The sequence below is a fragment of the Trachypithecus francoisi genome, unplaced genomic scaffold (assembly GCF_009764315.1).
Source record: "Trachypithecus francoisi isolate TF-2019V2 unplaced genomic scaffold, Tfra_2.0 Lachesis_group5, whole genome shotgun sequence".
NCBI lineage: Eukaryota > Metazoa > Chordata > Mammalia > Primates > Cercopithecidae > Trachypithecus > Trachypithecus francoisi.
The window spans coordinates 146,107,316-146,129,032 of record NW_022681470.1 but is presented as its reverse complement, the minus strand read 5'-3'; the positions used below and the strand labels follow the sequence as shown (position 1 = coordinate 146,129,032).

The following is a 21,717-nucleotide window of genomic DNA, read 5'->3' as shown; positions in this document are numbered from 1 at the left end:
AAATAGGCCAGGCGCACTGGCTCACACCTGTAACCTCAGCACTTTGGGAAGCCAAGGCAAGAGGATCACTTGAGGCCAGGAGCTCAAGACCAGCCCAGGCAACATGGCAAGACCCTGTCTCCACAAGAGATTAAAAATTAGCCGTGCACAGTGGTGCACACCTGCAGTCCCAGCGAGTTAGGAGGCTGGTTGGAACCCAAGAGGTTGAGGCTGCAGCAAGCTATAATCACATCACTGAACTCTAGCCTGGGTGACACAGTGAGACACTGTCTTAAAAAAAAAAAAAAAAAAAAGAATTGTGAACAAAAAAGAAGCTAAGTTATAAAAGTCTTAGCAGAATTAATCATAACCCCAGAACAGGAAGACTTTCCCATCCATGACACCAAACTAGGAAACCAAAAAAGGCAAGAGTGATTAAGTTTGACCACATAAACCCCAAAATACCTGCCGGGCGTTAACGATCATCGTAGGAGAAGATGGGCAAAGAAGTACTTGCACTTGTGTCACCAATACATGAATAGCTGCCATAACAAATAAAGAGCTCCTACGAATCAACAAGACGGTGATAGGTAACTGTAGACTGGGAAAGACACAATCATACAGGTCCCGGAAAATGAGGTCAGAGTTCAACCTGACATGTGTGTGCTTACAAGAAGGAACTGTGCAAAGAAAATGGGCCGGGGAGGGTCGAGGCCGGGGCCGTGGAGCTTGCAGGAGCTGCGGCAGCTCGGAGCCGGCCTCGGTGGTGACCCCGTCTCCCTGGTGGGGACACTCCACTTTCCAGCTCTGATAGAAACACAGGTGACCGTCGGGAGGAGCTCGAAGGAGTGCCTGTGTGGCGAGTCCCTTCTCGAGTGGTCTCTGCTCCCCTTGTGGAAACACAGTGCCAAGAAAACAGAGGAAATGCTGAGAAGATCCACGAAGACTTTTTCTCTGAGTCACAGGAAGACGAATATACGCTGCAATGACGCAGTGAGGGAAGAAGTCGCCTTGCGCACATATGGCTGATGAGGATGGGAGAGACGGACGCATCCTCTGCTGCCGGAACACGAGCGCCTGGTCTGTACAGTGCTGATGCTGCGTTTTGTTTTCTGGCTTTTACGACATCTTGGGGGGCCTCGCTGATCTGGGGATGACGGCCCCTTCCAGGGTTAGCGGATTCCTGTGAGCACACTGTGACGTGCAGAGCAACCAACTGCGAGCCCACACGCCTGATCAGACTCTCACGTGCCACGCCCAGGTTCCCTGTCCTGAATCACCCCAGGGCCAGCTCCCAGACCAGGGACCACCCCAACAGCCAGGAGCTGCAAACAGCTGGGGGTCAAACCAGCCCATCCCAGGCACACCCAGCCCACCTACCCCGCCTGGCCCGTTCCTTCCCACCAAAGCCTCACACAGGCCCTGGCCCGACCCTTCTGCCCTCTGGCTCCTGCCTGACGCTGGTGCTGCGTGGGGTGGCCCTGCATGGGTCGCAGTCGGGCGCTTTCTTTTGGGAACTGTAACACAAGAGCTTTCCTTTTTTTTTTTTTTTTTTTTTTTGAGACGGAGTCTCGCTCTGTCGCCCAGGCTGGAGTGCAGTGGCCGGATCTCAGCTCACTGCAAGCTCCGCCTCCCGGGTTTACGCCATTCTCCTGCCTCAGCCTCCCGACTGGGACTCAGCTGGGACTACAGGCACCCGCCAGCTTGCCCGGCTAGGTTTTTTTTTTTGTTTTTAGTAGAGACGGCGTTTCACGGTGTTAGCCAGGATGGTCTCAATCTCCTGACCTCGTGATCCGCCCGCCTCGGCCTCCCAAAGTGCTGGGATTACGGGCTTGAGCCACCGCGCCCGGCACAAGAGCTTTTCAATAGCAGTCACCTCCTGTTCTCTCGGCCTCACCAGACCTGATTAACACCAATCAGAGTGCATTTTAATACATGTACCACCTTTCTGGGTTACAGAAGCATGGAGCCTTTACTGCATTGGGGGTGACAGCACCTCTGTCAACCTGGATCTGAGAGATCAGGGGAGCAAAACCACCATAGCCCCCAACACAAGCAAGAAACGAGCCTCTGGGATGGCCAGGAGAGCGGGGATGTTTGTTTTAGCAGCAGACGCCGAGCCAGGCTGACTCATATGCGCCTGGGGAAATGCATTCCCCCCAGGAGGATGGACCAGCCAGACATGGGCACACTGGGACTGCAGGCACGGGCCCCAAGGCAGCGGCTCCCACCCCAGGCTCTTTTCCCTGCCCAAGCAGCCCTGCTGATGTCAGTGCACATAGGTGGCCAGGTCCAGCACCGCATGGGAAGGGCACACAGTGGGAACTGCCCGCTCACGTCCCTCTCCCCACTCCCTGGGCGCTCACCATGGGCAGGGCCGGCTCTGAGTCTTTTGTGTGCATTGACTCATTTAATCCTCAAGGGACCCTGCTTTCCAAATGAGGAAACTGAGGCACGGAGCGGCTGAGCAACCGAACCCACTCATCTCAGCTGTCCTCCTGCCAACAGCACGATGGAACAGAGACACCGTCCACTGAGCACGGCCACCACCAGGGTCCTGACGGCCCCACCCAGTCCCACTGCCGGCTCTCACCACTGCCCCCGATGCTCCCCACTGGGGCTCCTGGGGTCTTACACGCAGTTCGGCCATGCTGGGCACCGGCGGCCCCCACGCTGCCCCTCCTGCATCTATCTTGGCTGAGGGCGGCTCTGTCCTTCCAGGGCTCAGGCTCAAATCTTGATATCAAACTCAAGCCCCCTCAGCCCCACACTCAACCCTTCAAAAGGTCCTGCTGGCTCTGCTCCCAAAATCCATCCCAGATGGCCCACTGCTCATGTTCCCCTCTGCCCTGGTTCCCCTAGCCCAGCTCCCACCCTCACCCCATCTGTCCTCCCCACAGTAGCCACCAGGGGGTGCCTGTGAGCTCCTGAGTCGGGGCTCCCCCTACACTTCCACGACCCCCTGGCTTCCCCTGGATCTCTGTTCAAGCACGACCCACGAGTCCCCGGCCTTGAGGGCACCTCCTCCGCGGCTCTCTCCCTTCCTCTGCTCAGCTCTTCTCCCCGGCATTTGCTCATCCACTGCGTTGCATGTTTTGCTTTTCTTTGCTGTCTGCACATCCTGGCCCCACTCCCGGAGTTCCTTTGGGGGCCTGGCCCTCTTGTTCCCCTGGCCCCCAGCACCTGGCCAAAGCACACACAGGAGAGCACATGTTGACGATACCCGAAGCGCACCCCACTCCCCCAAACCGTCATCAGCAGCCCCGCCTGAGTGGTGGACAGTGGCCAGGCAGGGTGCTGGGGTTCTCTCTTCACTCAGCCAGAGGCCCGGTCCCCTGGCACCCCCACGTCAGCTCAGGTACCTGGGGGCCCTCATGCTCAACTCCAGCCCCTCCTAAGCTGGCCTCTCAGCGTGGCAGGGAGGCAGGTGCAGGGGCTCCGAGCTAATCCCCTCAGGCTGTAATCCTCACGAGCACTGGCAGCACTGCGGCCCTTGTCCAGCTGGCGCCTGCCGGCAAATCCTTACAGGGTCTTGCCCGGCCTGGTCCTGTGTAAAGGGACATGCTGCCCAGGCCAGGTGGCAGGAAGCAGGGAGGCCTAGGCCCCGCTCCTTGTTCACGGCCCCACCCTGTGTGGACTCTCCAGCCCTCCTGGAACCTCGGTTTCCCCATCCGTCAAGAAAGACCCAGGTCATGCAGCTTCCCAGGGGCTGGGCCCTCACCCATCCCTGTCCTGCCAGGTACTCTGGACACCCGCAGCTCTTGTTCCAAAAGGCAAAGAAGGGGCCACCGTCGGGGCCATGCCTGTAATCCCAGCACTTTGGGAGGCGGAGGCAGGAGGGCTGCTTGGGATCAAGGGTTCGAGATCCTTGGACCCTGGACAACATATTGAAATCGCATCTCTACAAAAAAAGTTTTAAAATTTTAAAACAAAGGGAAGTCACTTGCTCAAAGGCACATGGGTCTCAGTGGCCAAGGCAGGCTCAGCTCAGTCCACACCAGGCCCTGGGACCACCCTGCCCAGACTCCTGGAGGCTCCACCTGCTTTGGGGGTCCCCACTGCCTGCTCACCCCACATCGGCACACTCCTGCCACAGAGCCTGGGTTCCCAGTCCTGCTCTGTCCTCAGTCCTCCCCACCCTGGCCACCAGCTCCAGGGCTTGGGCCAAAATCCTTCCAGGCCCCTCATCTCCCTCACCAGCCCTCACCTCCCCATGCCCTGTCCAGGCACCAGCGCCACTCACCTGGACACCCGCCCCAACCCCACAGAGCACGGCTGCCCACAGACCATCCCCCACCAGGCGCCAGGGCTGTGAACAGGTGCTCGCCGCCCCACTCAGATGCCAGTGTGGCCCGCTGTCCTCACTCCGACCCCACGCGACCCTCTCCCACCGCAACGACCTCACTTCTGCAGCTCAAGTGGGTGCAGCACGTTCCCACCCCACGGGCTCGGCGTGGCTGTCCCACTGCCTACGTCGCCTGAGCCGCAGCCCATCCTTATTCAGCTCGTGGCGACAGTCACCTCCCTCTGAGTCCTCGGCTGCCACAGGCCTGGCCACTCGACCTCCCAGGTACCCTCCCCACACTCACCACCGCCCAACGCAGCCTGGCTCTGGGCTGGGCAAACATCTTCCATAAAGGACTGGGCAGCAAGTGTTTTTGGCTTTGCGGAACACGCAGTCCCAAGCGTGACCACTCAGCTCCCAGCGCTGCCGCTGCAGCATGGAGGCCACCAAGGCCGGCAAGCGAACAAATGGTGTGGCCGTTGCCAATAAAACTTTGTTGACAAGAACTGGCATGGCCGGGCGCGGTGGCTCAAGCCTGTAATCCCAGCACTTTGGGAGGCCGAGACGGGCGGATCACGAGGTCAGGAGATCGAGACCATCCTGGCTAACACGGTGAAACCCCGTCTCTACTAAAAAATACAAAAAACTAGCCGGGCGAGGTGGCGGGCGCCTGTAGTCCCAGCTACTCGGGAGGCTGAGGCAGGAGAATGGCGTAAACCCGGGAGGCGGAGCTTGCAGTGAGCTGAGATCCGGCCACTGCACTCCAGTCCGGGCGACAGAGTGAGACTCCGCCTCAAAAAAAAAAAAAAAAAAAAGAACTGGCATGGACAGATTCGGGTGGGGGTCTCATGTGGCCACGTGTTGCCATCCACAGCCTGACGCCCAGCAACAAGGGGGCTCCAAGGGGTCAGTGAGGGAGTCCCCTTGGCACCAAAAGACCGGGCACCCTGAGCCCCACCCGGCCCACATGAGGTGTTCAACAAAGGTCTGGAGCCCACGCGAGGACCTGCAGGAATGGACCCCACGCTTTCGCGAGCCCTGACTCCCACGGTGGACCCCAGCACCCAGGTGAGCTGGCTTGGCACCTGGCCCCCCGGAAGCAGCACACGAAGGGGACTCCTCCTCCAACGGCAACCTGGGAGGGAGGGGGCATCCCAGCTCTCTCGCGGGGCCGGCTGCCTGCCCCGTGCCTTCTAAGGGCTTTACCCCACGATTCTCCATGCAGCCCAGGAGAAAAGCAGCCATCACGCACACTTTACAGACAGGGACACCGAGGCCACGCGTCCCCGGCTGGCATGCAGTGGCGCTGGGTGTGAACCCAGGAGGGCCAGCTCCTGAGGTCTCTCCACCGGGACACCCAGGCTGCAGCGGTCACGGTGCCTGACCTGCATCCTGGGAGGAGGCCAGGGCGGGACAGAATGAGGAACTTTCCATCCCCAGCATCCTCAGCCTCCGCCCTGCTGACTTGCAACGAGAGACACCACAATCCCACTGACCCTTTTTTGTTGTTGTTATTGTTGAGATACAATTTTGCTGTCACCCAGGCGTGCAGTGGCACCATCACAGCTCATTGCAGCCTCGGCCTCCCAGGCTCAGGTGATTCTCCTGCCTCAGCCTCCTGAGTAGCTGGATCTACAGGTGCCTGCCATTACATCTAGTTACTTCTCTTAATTTTTTTTAGTAGAGACAGGGGTCTTGCTATGTTGCCCCAGGCTGGTCTCAAACTCCTGAGGTCAAGTGATCCTCCTGCCTTAGCCTCCCAAAATGCTGGGATTACGGGTGTAAGCCAGGCCTCCCTGACCTTTTATGCAGACCACCACAGCTATAGGGGAGGCCCTGGCGGTGGTGCTGACTCCCTGCCCGGCCGCCCTGTGACCACACTACACTGTGCGCCAGGCACGCGGGGCCTCTGCTGGGGCCATGCCCTCTTCCTGCCCACCACCCACAGGTCTCCCTCAGATGCCACCTTCTTGGCAAGACCTTCCCAGCCACCCCATTCTACCCTGCCCTTCCTCCCTGGCACTGCTGCCCTCGTGCACCTGATGTTCACCAGGATCTGCACTGTGCTGAGCTCTTCCGGGTGCAGAGGATGCCGCAGGAGTGGCACAGACAGTCTTGGCCCTCGCAGAGCTCTCGCTCAGGAGGAGATGGTCAGAAAACATGTCAGCAGAGCCATATGTTTCAGGTGGTGACAAGTGCTATGGTGACACAAACAAGGAAGAGGAACCGGGAGGGCAGGGGACGGAGGAGGGGAGGCCACTGTGTGGTGACAGCAGGGCGGGGAGGTCTCATGGAGAGGAGATACTCCCGCAAAACCGGGAGAGTGCTAAGGGAGTGAAGGACACAGAGAGGAAGAGCGTTCCAGGCAGGGGGTGAGGACCACGCCCCGCGTGCTGGAGGAACAGCAAGGGGCCCATGGGCCTGCATCAGAGTGCGGAGGGGAGGGCAAGGGCCCGGCGCAGGCTGTGCAGGGCCTGATGGGCTTCAAGGAGGACTGTGTCTTTGACCCTGAGGGAGGTGGGAGCTATGGAGGGCTGCCAGCAGAGGAGGGGTGGGACTTGGGCCGCTGGTTTTTAATGGGGTCCTCCTGGAATGTGGGACAGGGAGCAGAGGAAGAGCAGGAGCACTGGTCCTGGCTCAGGGGGAGGAGGACCGAGCTGGACGGAGGAGGATCGAGCTGGACGGAGGAGGACCAAGCTGGACCGGGGAAGACCAAGCTGGACTCGGGAGGGTCGAACTGGACTGGGGAGGACCAAGCTGGACCGGGGGGAGGCAGAGGACAGGGAAGGAATCGGTGGGTTCTGGGCCAGTTCTAAAGGTGAGGCTGACATCACTTGCCGCCAGATCAGCCGTGGGAGTGGGGCAGGGGCAGGGATGGAGCTGAGCATTCTGGGGCATCACAGAGATAGGACAGCCTGGAAGAGGCTCAGACACACTCGGGCCACAGCTCAGAGCAAACCCCAGCACAGGCCATAGGCCCCCACAGCGGGCACAGCCACATCCCCAGACCTGGCCTTCCTGAGACGGCCCCCACATGCCCCACAGCCATGGCCCATGGAGACGCCATTCAGGCCACGTCTCGGGAGCCAGGAGCCCGGGCAATTAGAGGAACCAGATTTTAAACACCAACGAGACATTGCTTTGCCTCCCATCGGATTGGCCGAAATCGCCAAGGACGACGACGTTGGGAGCTGGCAGCGCCATGGGAAACGGGCAGCCTCTCTCAGCCCGTCGGACAAGGCTCCCGCTGTAGCTGAGCTTTCTGGAAGGTGTCACCATCGCTTCTAACAGCAAGAGTTGACTCCAGAAACCACCGGCATGGGCCTCAGCAGGGGCCTGGAGGCACTGACGATGGAGAGGCCTGAAGGAGGCGGCCAACCGGCACGACAGTCACCAAGTATGAGTGCCAGCTCATCCCAGGCTCAGCCAGCCCCTAGCAGACAGGGTCATCACCCCATTTTACAGACAGGACCCTGAAGCCCAGGGAAGTGACGGCCACACAGCAACTGAGGCGCAGAGCTGGGAGGGGGACCCTGGTGGGAACAACTCTGGGGCTCCCCATTAACCACTGCCTGGCACTCGCCCTCTCTATAAACCGATACCAACACAGGGTGGGGAGACTCCAGATGACCACAGATAAAAGCAAGCAGTTCACAGAGTCATAAACGTGTGGCACTTCTCACCAGGGCCGTCCTGCCCCCAGGGAACACTGCACAATGTCTGGGTCACTTGTGGTTGTCACAACTGGGAGGTACTCCTGGCATACAGTGGGCAGAAGCCAGGGGCACTGCTCAGCACCCCTCATTTCCTGGCTCAACATACCTCTGCCAAGGCAGAGCACCAGTGAGGCATGAAACCATCTCGGTGAAGAACAAGCAGGCCCCTTTATGTGCTCACGTCTCTGTGGCCCAGCCAGGTACCACCTAAACTCACCAGCACTGACATAGAAGAGATGGGGTTGGAGGAATGAGGCAACTCTGAATTTTAAAATTTCAGAGGCAATACATGGCCAGCTGGGGTCCGATTTCTGTGGATTTCAGGGATGGGCAGAGATGCCGGACCCTGACCTTCCAGCTGTCCCCTCCCCGCCCATGCTCAGCCCCAGCCATGGCTCCTGGAGCTGACAACTTTATCTGTCCCCAGTGCTCCCAGAGCCCCTGATAAGATGAATGGTCACAGTGTGGTTTTCTCGTGGTCAGCGAGTCCTGGGTTACTTTGTCTCTGACCAGCTGGGGTCAGAGGGCTGACAGCGGAAGTTGGGGGGCCCGAGAAAGGAACCAGGGCTGGGGCCTGCTGCCCTGCCTGGGTTCCTCCACCATGTCTCACGTTGGCCAGGCCAGGACACTGGCTGCCCGCAAAGAAAGGGGCGAGGCCACTGGCTCTGGGGAAGGAACCGGGTCATCTACCAAGCAGTTCCAGATGGCCGCCAGGAGGGAAACCACGAGTGTCTTTCAAGGCTGGGGGCGGTGGAGGGGGGACTTGATAACTTCCACACTCTCTCTCTCTCCAGACATCTCCCCCAACTCCCAGGCAGCACGCATCGCCCGCCCGCCCGCTTGCCCGCCTGCCAACCAAGGAAGCTTCGGGAGGCCCGGGGGGAGAAGGAGGACGGATGCCCGTGTGGGTGTCTACAGAGACGTTGCTGCTGCCGGCTGCCTGGGAGGAGCAGAGGATTTTGTGAATCCGGAAACTTCCGATTTGGGAGCTTGTGACCTCGACAGAGAAGGAACCGTTCCCTTCCTCTGGGCTCTGCACACCGTCCCCAAAGAAGAGCAGGCCCAGCTGCCCGCACCTACCCGGCTGGAGGGCCAGGAATCAGCCAAAAGGGGCATGAGACAGCCGCGCCCCCCGCCCAGCCCGCAGCCCCACCAGTGTGTCCCGGGGGAAGGCTCGGGGAGAGGGAGAAGGGGCGACAGGGCACCCTGTGTGCACGGCCGGGGCAGTGGAGGCATCTTGAAATGTCACCCTTTTCCTCCCCTCATTGTAGCAGGGAGGTAAACTGAGGCCCGGGAAGGTGAGGAAAGGTCGAGCACCCGGACCCAGGTCTGAGGACTTACAGAAAGGGAGGTGACATCAGGAGATGAACACGCACGGCCTCAGAGACCCCCGCCTCCTCCACCCAAGCAGCCGCCACTCACACGCCGGGCAGCCCCGGGGAGCGGGTCCGAGCAGAGGCCGGCAGAACGGGGTTCCCCAGCGGCGCCCACGCCGAGTCGCCCCCGGCCCTGAAGCGGTGGGAGGTGGCACCCCGCAGGCCTCCCACTTCCCGGCGCGGCCCCAGCCCCGTCCTCCCCGGGGCTCCAGGAGGCTGCCCCGCCCCAGGCTACCGGAACCGGCGGGGACCCCGCAGCGACCGTGCAGCCCCAGTCCCGACCCCACAGACCCGCGACCCTCGGCGCTCGGACTAGCCCAGCGGGCCGCATCCCCCGGAGGCCGGGCCGTTACCTGCCGCCGCCCCGCTCTCCGCCGCCCACGCCGCCTCCGAGGGCACAGCCCCCGCCTCCGCGCTCTCCGCCTCGTCCGGCACCTCCAGCTCCATGGCCGCGGGCGGACGGCGGCGGGGGCGCCCGAGGGGGACCCGAGCTGCGACCGCCGCCGCCGAACAACAAGCGCCGCCGGCCAAGGGAGGGCGCGCCGGGCCGGCGCGGGGCGGACGGGGCGGGGCCTCCGTGCGTGCGACGCCGCGGACGGCTCGCAGCCAATCGGGACTCGGGGGCGGGGCCGGCGTGCGACCTGCGGCCAGGAGCACCTCGAGTGCCCCCTCGCGCCCAGGGGTGGGAGGACAGCGCCAGGCTCGCCATTCCATCGCGTTAGGTAAGAAAGATTGACAGGCACGATACGTATCAATAACATTGCTGTGCACAACACATACCAATAACATGGAACTACACAACACATGCCAATAATATGCATCTATACATCACATGCCAATAATATGGATGTACACAGCACATGCCAATAACATGGATCTAAACAGCACATGCCAACAACAGGGACCTGCACAGCACATGACAGTAGCATGGATCTGGCAGGGCGCAGTGGCTCACGCCTGTAATTCCAGCACTTTGGGAGGCCGAGGAGGGCGGATCACATGAGGTCAGGAGTTCGAGACCATCCTGACCAACATGGTGAAATCCTGTCTCTGCTGAAAATACAAAAAATAGCTGGGCGCGGTGGCGCACACCAGTAATCCCAGCTACTCGGGAGGCTGAGGCAAGAGAATCGCTTGAACCCAGGAGGTGGAGGTTGCAGTAAGCCAAGATCGCGCGGTTGAACTCCAGCCTGGGCCACAGAGTGAGACTCTGTCACAAAAAAAAAAAAAACACATGGACCTGCACAGCACATGCCAATAACATGGAGTTACCCAATACATGCCAACAACACGGATATGCACATCACATGCCCATAACATGGATATACACAACACTTGCCAATAACATGCATATACTTAATACATGCCAATAACATGGATATACACAATACATGCCAATAACATGAATCTATACTAGGTCATTAACATGGATCTACATAAAACAGACAAATGTCATTGCTATATACAATACATGCCAATAACATTGCTATACACGATGAATACCGATAACATTGATCTACACAATACATGTGACTAACATTGATCTACGCAATACACATTAACAGTGACATACACACTACATGTCAATAACATTGATATGTATAAAATATGCCAATAACAGTGATATACACAGTACATGTAAATAATAATCTACACATGGCCAGGCGCGGTGGCTCACGCCTGCACTTTGGGAGGCTGAGGCAGGCAGATCACGAGGTCAGGAGATCGAGGCCATTCTGGTGAAACCCCGGTGAAACCCCGTCTCTACTAAAAATACAAAAAATTAGCCGGGCGTGGTGGCAGGGGCCTGTAGTCCCAGCTACTCAGGAGGCTGAGGCAGGAGAATGATGTGAACCCGGAGGCAGAGCTTGCAGTGAGCCAAGACCATGCCACTGCACTCCAGCCTGGGCAACAGAGTGAGACTCACGGAGTCAAAACAAAAAAAAATTGATCTACACAAAACAAAAAAAAAATTGATCTACACAATATACGTTATTGACATTGATCTACGCAATACATACCAATAACATTTGCAATTAACTACCTGTTTATCATATTGCAAATAATCTTTATATTCCATCATTTATATTACATAAGTATAGATATGTCATTTTCTTTATATTATCAATAATAATATAGTTTGCTATTATAAGAAACACATAATTATACAAATATATAATAAAGTATATATTTATGCAAATGTAAGTAGTAATATTTATATACTTTGTTTTGAAGATGGAGTCTTGCTCTTGTTGCCCAGGCTGGCGTGCAGGGGGGGTGATCTGAGCTCACTGCAACCTCCACCTCCCGGATTCAAGTGATTCTCCTGCCTCACCTTCCCGAGTAGCTGGGATTATAGGTGTGTGCCACCACGCCCGGCTAATATTTGTCTTTTTAGTACAGATGGGGTTTTGCCATGTTGGCCAGGCTAGTCTTGAACGTCTGACCTCGTGATCTGCCCGTCCCGGCCTCCCAAAGTGCTGGGATTACAGGTGTGAGCCACCGTGCCCGGCCATATTTATGTTCTTTATATAAGCACATAATAAGGCTTATGTTATGTGAATTTAAGTAATAATGTTTATATTATTTACATAAATTTAAAACATAATGATATTACCTATGCACATAAATAATGTTTAGGGTGGGCACGGTGGCTCCCGCCTATAATTCCAGCACTTTGGGAGGCCAAGGCAGGAGGATTGCTTGAGCTCAGGAGTTCTAGACCAGCCTGGGTAACATAGTGAGCTCCCTCATCTCTACAAAAAAAAAAATTTGTTTTTAATTAGCCAGCTACTTAGGAGGCTAAGGTGGGAGGATTGCTTGAGCTCAGGAACTCGAGGCTGCAGTGAGCTATGATCATGCCAGTGCACTCCAGCCGGAGCAGCAGAGTGAGACTCCATCTCTGCAGCAGTAAATAAATAAGTAAACGTTAGCACTGGTAGCTGTTTTCATTCCTAAGGGTTTCTCCTGGGGCACAGATGAAGGGAATCTAGCCACCTAGTTAGTGAGGGACAGAGCTGGGATACTTTACACAGGCCTGTGTGACCCCAGAGACATGGTCCTTCTTCTTTGCTGGGGTGCTGGGGAGGGTCTCGGGAAGCTGACAAGGTTGGGCTTTGATGTGTTTGGGATGGAGGAGGGGAGTGATAGTCAGACCCAGGGGTTAAAAAGACGCTTCAGAGGCCTGGAGCAGTGGTTCACTCCTGTAATCCCAGCACTTTGGGAGGCTGAGGCAGGCAGATCACCTGAGGTCAGGAGTTCGAGACCAGCCTGGACAACATGGTGAAGCCCCCGTCTCTACTAAAAACACAAAAATTAGCTGGGCGTGGTGGCGGGCACCTGTAATCCCAGCTACTTGGGAGGGTGAGGCAGGAGAATCGCTTGAACCCGGGAGGCGGAGGTTGCGGTGAGCCGAGATAGTGCCACTGCATTCCAGCCTGGGCAACAAGAGCAAAAAACTCTGCCTCAAAAAAAAAAAAAAAAAGATGTTTCAGGAAAAACGAAAAGACGAATTAGGAAAAAGAAAAAAATAGGTCCCAGAAGAGGGCAAAGGAAATCTGCTGTTCAGTTGTGCCCAGTTAGAAGGACTCCTGCCCAGAGTGCAGGGGCCTGAAGGCTCCAGGGAACCTTCCAATGAGCCCAAGGCCACAGTGTGGGGCGGACTCATGATGGGATACGATTCAGCTTCAAAAAGCAAGGGAGGCCGGGCGTGGTGGCTCAAGCCTGTAGTCCCAGCACTTTGGGAGGCCGAGACGGGCAGATCACGAGGTCAGGAGATCGAGACCATCCTGGCTAACACGGTGAAACCCCGTCTCCACTAAAAAATACAAAAAAACTAGCCAGGCGAGGTGGTGGGCGCCTGTAGTCCCAGCTACTCCGGAGACTGAGGCAGGAGAATGGCTAACCTGGGAGGCAGAGCTTGCAGTGAGCTGAGATCCGGCCACTGCACTCCAGCCTGGGCGACAGAGCAAGACTCCGTCTCAAAAAAAACAAAACAAAAAAAAAGGCCGGGCGCGGTGGCTCAAGCCTGTAATCCCAGCACTTTGGGAGGCCGAGACGGGCGGATCACGAGGTCAGGAGATCGAGACCATCCTGGCGAACATGGTGTAAACCCCGTCTCTACTAAAAAATACAAAAAACTAGCCGGGCGAGGTGGCGGGTGCCTGTAGTCCCAGCTACTCGGGAGGCTGAGGCAGGAGAATGGCGTGAACCCGGGAGGCGGAGCTTGCAGTGAGCTGAGATCCGGCCACTGCACTCCAGCCTGGGCAACAGAGCAAGACTCCATCTCAAAAAAAAAAAAAAAAGCGGGGGAAATTCTGACACAGACTACAGTGTAGATGAACCTTCAGGACATCACACTCCGTGAGAAAACCAGATACAAAAGGAAAAATCCTAGCTGGGCGCGGTGGCTCATGCCTGTAATCCTGGCACTTAGGGAGGTCAAGGCAGGAGGATCACTTGAACCCAGGAGTTTGAGACCAGTCTGGGCAACATAGCGTGATCTGTCTCTACAAAAAAATTTACAACAATGAGCCAGGCATGTTGGCATGTGCTTGTAGTCTCGGCTACTCGGGAAGCTGAGGTGGGAGGATCGCTTGAGCCCACGAGTTTGAGGATGCAGTGAGCCTTGATCGCACCACTGCACCCCAGTCTGGGCATCAGAGTTAAGACCTTGTCTCCCCCCTGCAAAACAAAAAACAAAAAAACAAAAAGACAAATTCTGTGTGGTCCCACTCCTAGAAGGTCCCAGAGTCGTCACATTGACAGAGACAGAAAGTAGGATGGGGGGGTCTCAGGAGCTGGCGGGGGACTGGGACTCAGTGTTTCACGGGGCAGAGCTTTAGTGTAAGAAGATGAGAAAGTTCTGGAGATGACGGCGGTGATGTTTGCACAGCCATGGGAATCTGCTTAATGCCACTGAGCTGTGCACTTAGAAATGGTGAAAATGGGGGCTGGGCGCGGCGGCTCATGCCTGTCATCCCAGCACTGGCGGAGGCCGAGGCGGGCGGATCACCTGAAGTCGGGAGTTCGAGACCAGCCTGAAAACATGGAGAAACCCCGTCTCTACTAAAAATACAAAATTAGCTGGGCGTGGTGGCTCATGCCTGTCATCCCAGCTACTCGGGAGGCTGAGGTAGGAGAATCACTTGAACCCGGGAGGCAGAGTTTGCAGTGAGCCCACATGGCACCACTGCTCTCTAGCCTAGGCAACAGAGCAAGACTGTCTCCAAAAAAAGAAAGAAAGAAACGGTGAAAATGGGCCGGGTGTGGTGGCTCACGCCTGTAATCCCAGCACTTTAGGAGGCCGAGGTGGGCAGATCACATAAGGTCAAGAGTTCAAGACCAGCCTGGCCAACGTGGTGAAACCCTGTCTCTACTAAAAATACCAAAAAATTAGCCGGGCGTGGTGGCCTGTGCCTATAATCCCAGCTACTCAGGAGGCTAAGGCAGGAGAATCACTTGAACCCGGGAGGCAGAGGTTGCAGTGAGCCAACATGGCACCACCACTGCACTCCAGCCTGGGTGACAGAGCAAGACTCAAAAAAAAAAAGAAATGGTGAAAATGGTGAATTGTATGTTATGTGTATTTTACTACCATTTTTTGTTTTTTTCTTTTTTGAGATGCAGTCTTGCTCTGTCACCCAGGCTGGAGTGCAGTGGCGCAATCTCGACTCACTGCAGCCTCTGCCTCCCAGGTTCAAGCGATCCTCCCACCTCAGCCTCCCAAGTAGCTGGGACCACAGGTGTGTGCTACCATACCTGGCTAATTTTTGTAATTTTAGTAGAAACGGGATTTCACTCTGTTGGCCAGGCTGGTCTCAAACTCCTGACCTCAGGTGATTCGCCCACCTTGGTCTCCCAAAGTGCTGGGATTATAGGTGTGAACCACCACACCCGGTCTCCACCATTTTAAGGCTCCAGGAAGAGTTATTTGGACTCAGGTCATCAACAGAGCCCCTGATTCATCCAGAATCTGTCTTGAAAAAAAGATTTAGACCACTGGCTCTCAAGGTGTGGTCCCTGGGCCAGCCACATTAGCCTCACCTGGGAGCTTGTTAGAAATGCAGTTTCCGAGACCAGGTGCGGTGGTTCATGCCCGTAATCCCAGTGCTTTGGGATTGAGGCTGAGGCGGGAGGATCACTTGAGCCCTGGAGTTCAAGACCAGCCTGAGCAACATAGCAAGACCAGATCTCTACAAAACAAATTAAAAATTAGCCTGGGGCCGGGCGCGGTGGCTCAAGCCTGTAATCCCAGCACTTTGGGAGGCCGAGACGGGCGGATCACGAGGTCAGGAGATCGAGACCATCCTGGCTAACACAGTGAAACCCCGTCTCTACTAAAAAAAATACAAAAAAAACTAGCCGGGCGAGGTGGCGGGCGCCTGTAGTCCCAGCTACTCGGGAGGCTGAGGCAGGAGAATGGCGTAAACCCGGGAGGCGGAACTTGCAGCGAGCTGAGATCCGGCCACTGCACTCCAGCCTGGACGACAGAGCGAGACTCTGTCTCAAAAAAAAAAAAAAAAAAATTAGCCTGGCTTGGCCAGATGCAGTGGCTCATGCCTGTCATCCCAGCACTGTGGGAGGCCAAAGCAGGCGGATTGCCTGAGGCCAGGAGTTCGAGACCAGCCTGACCGTCATGGAGAAGCCCTGTTTCTACTAAAAATACAAAAATTAGTCGGGCGTGGTGGCGCGTGCCTGTAATCCCAGCTACTTGGGAGGCTGAGGTGGGAGGATCACTTGAGCCCAGAAGTTCGAAGCTGCAGTGAGCTATGATCACACCACTACAGTCCAGCCTAGGCAACAGAGCAAACCCCGGTCTCAAAACAAACAATGAAAAGGGAAAGAAATGCAGGTTCCCAGGCCCCCACTCAGACTTCACACACCAGAAACTGAGCAGAGTTGGCGGGGGGCACAATCTGGGTGTTCATGACTCCCCACTTCCAGACAATTCAGATGCCAGATAAAGTTTGGGGGAAGGGGCCGGGCGCGGTGATTCATGCCTGTCATCCCAGCACTTTGGGAGGCCGAGGTGGGTGAATCACTTGAGGTCAGGAGTTCAAGACCAGCCTGGCCAACATGGAAACCCCATCTCTACTAAACATACAAAAATTGGCTGGGTGTGGTGGTGGGCGGTTGTAGTCCCAACTACTTGGGAGGCTGAGGCAGGAGAATCGCTTGAACCCAGGAGGCAGAGGTTGCAGTGAGCCGAGATAGCCTCATTGCACTCTAGTCTGAGTGACAGAGCGAGACTCCGTCTCAAAACAAAGAAAAGAAAAGAAATGCAGGTTTCCAGGCCCCAACACAGACTTGGCACACCAGAAACTGGGCGGGATGGTGGTGGGGGGCACAATCTGGGTGTTCATGACTTCCCCCTTCCAAGCAATTTGGATGCCAGGTAAAGTGGAGGAAGGGCTGGAGGTTAGATCATTGATGAGGATAATGAAGAGGAAATATATTTTTCAAAAAAAATACTAAAACTGGCCGAAGAGTCATAACTTAGAGATGCGGAAGTCAACATTAAAACAAGCAGTTGGCCGGGCGCGGTGGCTCAAGCCTGTAATCCCAGCACTTTGGGAGGCCGAGACGGGCGGATCACGAGGTCAGGAGATCGAGACCATCCTGGCTAACACGGTGAAACCCCATCTCTACTAAAAATACAAAAAACTAGCTGGGCGAGGTGGCGGGCGCCTGTAGTCCCAGCTGCTCGGGAGGCTGAGGCAGGAGAATGGCGTGAACCGGGGAGGCGGAGCTTGCAGTGAGCTGAGATCCGGCCACTGCACTCCAGTCCGGGCGACAGAGCGAGACACGCCTCAAAAAAAAAAAAAAAAAAAAAAACAAGCAGTTAAAAGCAGCCTTTTGGCCGGGCACGGTGGGTCACGCCTGTAATCCCAGCACTTTGGGAGACTGAGGAGGGCAGATCACCTGAGGTCAGGAACCAGCATGGCCAACATGGTGAAACCCCCGTCTCTACTAAAAATACAAAAATTAGCTGGGCGTGTTGGTGGGCGCCTGTAATCCCCAACTACTCGGGAGGTTGAGGCAGGAGAATCGCTTGAACCTGGGAGGCGGAGGTTGCAGTGAGCCGAGATTGCGCCACTGCCAGTCTGGGTGACAGAGCAAGACTACATCTCAAAATAACAACAACAACAACAACAAAGCAGCCTCTTGTGGGGGAAATTGCAGGGAGGCGACATCACACCTATAATTTTCTGAACAAATCTAGATGACTCAACTCTTAAAAATGCACACTGTAGGCCGGGCACGGTGGCTCACGCCTGTAATCCCAGCACTTTGGGAGGCCAAGGTGGGTGGATCACGAGGTCAAGAGATTGAGATCATCCTGGTTAACATGGTGAAACCCCGTCTCTACTAAAAAAACACAAAAAATTAGCCAGATGTGGTGGCGGGTGCCTGTAGTCCCAGCTACTTGGGAGGCTGAGGCAGGAGAATGGCGTGAACCGGGAGGTAGAGCTTGCAGCAAGACGAGATCGCACCACTGCACTCCAGCCTGGGCAACAGTGCGAGACTCCGTTAAAAAAAAAAAAAGCACACTGTATAACTTTATTATTATTATTATTATTATTGAGAAGGAGTCTCGCTCTGTCGCCCAGGCTGGAGTGCAGTGTGGTGGGATCTCAGCTCACTGCAACCTCCGCCTCACGGGTTCAAGCGATTCTCCTGCCTCAACCTCCCTAGTAGCTGAGATTACAGACGCACACCACCACGCGGCTAATTTTTGTATTTTTAGTGGAGATGGGGTTTCACTGTGTTGACCAGGCTGGTCTTGAACTCCTGACCTCAGGTGTTCCGCCTGCCTTGGCCTCCCAAAATCCTGGGAGAACCACTGCACCCAGTGTAACTTTAATGCAAGATAAAAACTTTGAAAAAAAAGGCTAGGCGCGGTGGTTATGCCTGTAATCCCAGCACCACTGCACTCCAGACCGGGGGACAGACTGTCTCAAAAAACAAAAACAAACAAACAAAAAACTTAAAACAACAACAACAACAAAAACTAGGGCCGGGATGGGGTGGCAGGAGGGGAGAGGCAAGGGACAGCGAGGAGGGGCTGGGGTCGGGGAGAGCCACCAGGCTTCTGTGCCTTCCCCACATCCCCCACACCCCTGCTCCACTGTTCCCATAACGCAGGGTGGAAAACCGAGGCTGCCGGGCAGGGGCCGGTTGCGTGGTTTCTGGCGCCTCCTGGTGGCCATAGTGGCTACTGCTGTCAGCAGCAGGTACTGCAGGCTGGAGGGACCGTAGTCCATTTACACCAAAAACATATATTGAGCACCTACTGTGTACCAGGCACTGTGCTAGGCCATAGGACACGCCAGGGATGAGCACGACAAAATCCATGACCTCTGTAAGGTGTCATTCTAATTTATTTATTTATTAATTTTTTTTTTTTTTGAGACGGAGTCTTGCTCTGTCGCCTGGGCTGGAGTGCAGTGGCCGGATCTCAGCTCACTGCAAGCTCCACCTCCCGGGTTTTACGCCATTCTCCTGCCTCAGCCTCCGGAGTAGCTGGGACTACAGGCGCCCGCCACCTCACCCTGCTAGGTTTTTTTTTTTGTATTTTTAGTAGAGACGGGGTTTCACCGTGTTAGCCAGGATGGTCTCGATCTCCTGACCTCGTGATTCTTCTGTCTCGGCCTCCCAAAGTGCTGGGATTACAGGCTTGAGCCACTGCGCCTGGCCTATTTATTTATTTTTGAGCCAGGATCTTGCTCTGTTCCCCAGGCTGGAGTGCTGGGGTGCAATCTCGGCTCACTGCAACCTCTGCTTCCTGGGCTCCAGCAATTCTCCTGCCTCAACATCCCAAGTAGCTGGCACTACAGGCGCCCACCACCATGCCTGGCTAATTTTTCTATTTTTAGTACAGACGGGGTTTCCCCATGTTGGCCAGGCTGGTCTCGAACTCCTGACCTCAGGTGATCCGACCGCCTCAGCCTCCTAAAATGCTGGGATTACAGGCGTGAGCCACTGCGCCCAGACTTAATTGTTTTAATTTTAATGTACTGGTAAAGATGGGCGCAGGTCTTACCATGTTGCCCAGACTAGTCTCGAATTCCTGGCCTCAAGTGATCCTGCCACCTTGGCCCCCAAAGCCCTGAGATTGTAGGTGTGAGCCATCATGCCCAACCTTTCCTGTATTATTTTATTTTATTTTAGATAAGATCTTGCTCTGTTACCCAGGGTGGAGTGCAGTGGCACAATTATACCTCTCTGCAGCCTCAACCTCCCAGGTTCCTCCCGCCTTAGCCTCCTGAGTAGCTGGGACCACAGGTGTGCGCCACTACATCTGGCTAATTTTTTAAGAAGTTTTCTTGTCCGGGCGTGGTGGCTCAAGCCTGTAATCCCAGCACTTTGAGAGTCCGAGATGGGTGGATCACGAGGTCAGGAGATCGAGACCATCCTGGCTAACACGGTGAAACCCCGTCTCTACTAAAAAATACAAAAACTAGCCGGGCGAGGTGGCGGGCGCCTGTAGTCCCAGCTACTCGGGAGGCTGAGGCAGGAGAATCACTTGAACTCAGGAGGTGGAGGTTGCAGTGAGCTGAGATCGCACCACTGCACTTCCACCTGGGTGATAGAGGGAGACTCCGTCTCAAAACAAACAACAAACAAAAGATATATAAACATTTTTCTAGAGATGGGTTTCACCGTGTTACCCAGGCTGGTCTCAAATTCCTGGGCTCAAGTGATCCTCCCACCTCGGCCTCCCAAAGTCCTGGGATTATAGGTGCGAGCCACCACACCTGACCCTTCCTTGTTTTTTAGATGAGGACGGTGAGAAGCCCCTGATTTGCCCAGAGCCACACAGCGGGGAAGTGGCAGAGGCTTCTCCATGTAGGAATTTAGTCACTTCGTAGCAGAGAGGCAGACCTGCGGTGGGGAAAGGAGTATGCCAAGCCGCAACCTGATGGGCCGGCGTGCCTGGTGGGAGGCTCAGCAAACACAGAGGCTGGGCAGCTCCAGGTGCAAGCAGCAGGAGGGAGGAGGACTCAGGGGGTGCGGTCCATTCATGCCTGAATGTAGCCCATGAGGGTTTCCTAAGCACCTACTATGTGTGGACGCTTGATGCCAGGGCCTCGGCGGTGAGGGAGCAGGCAGGAGCAAGCTCACCTCTGGACAAGCAGGGGTTAAGGCCAGCTGCTCCCACGTGAGGGCACCTTGCGACAGAGGCTCACACCCAGCCCGCCTGCTGGCCCGCCCCCTCACCCTGGTCCGTCTCCCTGTGTCTGTGGTCGTTGGTTCCACTGGCAGGGGACCTGCCTCCCTGTTGCCACCACAAGAGAGGAAAAGTTGGTCAAACAGGTGGAGAGGCCAGAGCTACAAGCCTCGGGTTCCCTCCCCACCACCCGTGCCAGGCGGGCACCCGGGCCCTGGCACCTGCCGCCTGCCCAGAGGCCACCCAGCCTCCTAGACAGGTAAGTCCCCCACCCCACTCTGCTTTTCCACCCAGGGTGCATTGTCTGAGCTGGCCTTCCCCAGCTGAGGGTCCTGGGACTGCCCCCCAACCTCCCCCGCCGTGAGCTGTCTCCCCTGCTCCTCGGAAAGCAGGAAACTGACACTCCTGCGTGGGCATCTGACATAGTTTCGCAGGGATTATCTGACCGGCAGTTACTGCACCTGGCGGCCTGCCCAGGACACTGAGCTAGAGACTTAAAAGGGTCATTGTTATCTAGGTGGTGCAGGGAGGTGGCGAAGGGGCACAGGTTGGTCTCTGATCCCCCAAACTGAGGAGAGGAGGGGATATCAGTCCGGAGAGATCCTGGGTTTACCTCTTGCAGCCTGAGGCTGGGAGGTGACAGGTGGGAAAGGCTGCGACCTCATCCATGCCTGAGCCTCCTGGAACTTCTTAAAAGGCTCCCAAGTTTTCAAACAACTGCATCTCCACCCCCCCACCCCTCACCCTGTTCTCACCGCTGGAACCTCCGGGAGCTTTGCAGGGAGGGGCTGGGGTGGGCTTTCTTTTGTTAATCTTTTTTTTTTTTTTTTTTGAGACGGCGTTTCTCTCTTTTTGCCCAGGCTGGAGTGCAGTGGTGTGATCTTGGCTCACTGCAACCTCTGCCTCCGCCTCCCGAGTAGCTGGGATTACAGGTGCCCACCACCACGCCCAGCTAATTGTTGTATTTTTAATAGAGACGGGGTTTCACCATTTGGCCAGTCTGGTCTTGAACTCCTGACCTCAGGTGATCCACCTGCCTCGGCCTCCCAAAGTGCTGGGATTACAGGCGTGAGCCACCGCGCCCGGCCCTCTTTTGCTAATCTTTACGCCTCTGAGCAAAATCTCTGCGGGATTGCGGGATTGGGCAGACAGAAAGGAGGAAGGAGCTCTCAGAGTCGGAGAGGGGAG

General features: G+C 56.1%; 2 protein-coding genes across 9 annotated transcripts in view; one reads left to right on the top strand and one right to left on the bottom strand.

Moving 5' to 3' along the window:
* Positions 1-9,916, bottom strand: part of PIP5K1C (phosphatidylinositol-4-phosphate 5-kinase type 1 gamma) — a 66,490-nt gene extending 56,574 nt beyond the window's left edge. For all 8 annotated transcript variants that reach the window (XM_033199782.1, XM_033199787.1, XM_033199789.1 and 5 more), the window contains exon 1: positions 9,710-9,916. In XM_033199782.1, coding sequence (XP_033055673.1) covers positions 9,710-9,803 — 94 coding nt within the window. In that variant the 5' untranslated portion in view covers positions 9,804-9,916. The remainder of the gene's footprint in view (positions 1-9,709) is intronic.
* A 10,652-nt stretch (positions 9,917-20,568) lies between these two features.
* TJP3 (tight junction protein 3) overlaps positions 20,569-21,717 on the top strand; it is a 51,947-nt gene continuing 50,798 nt past the window's right edge. The window contains exon 1 of the mRNA XM_033200189.1: positions 20,569-20,788. The gene's annotated coding sequence lies outside the window, so the exon portion shown is untranslated. The remainder of the gene's footprint in view (positions 20,789-21,717) is intronic.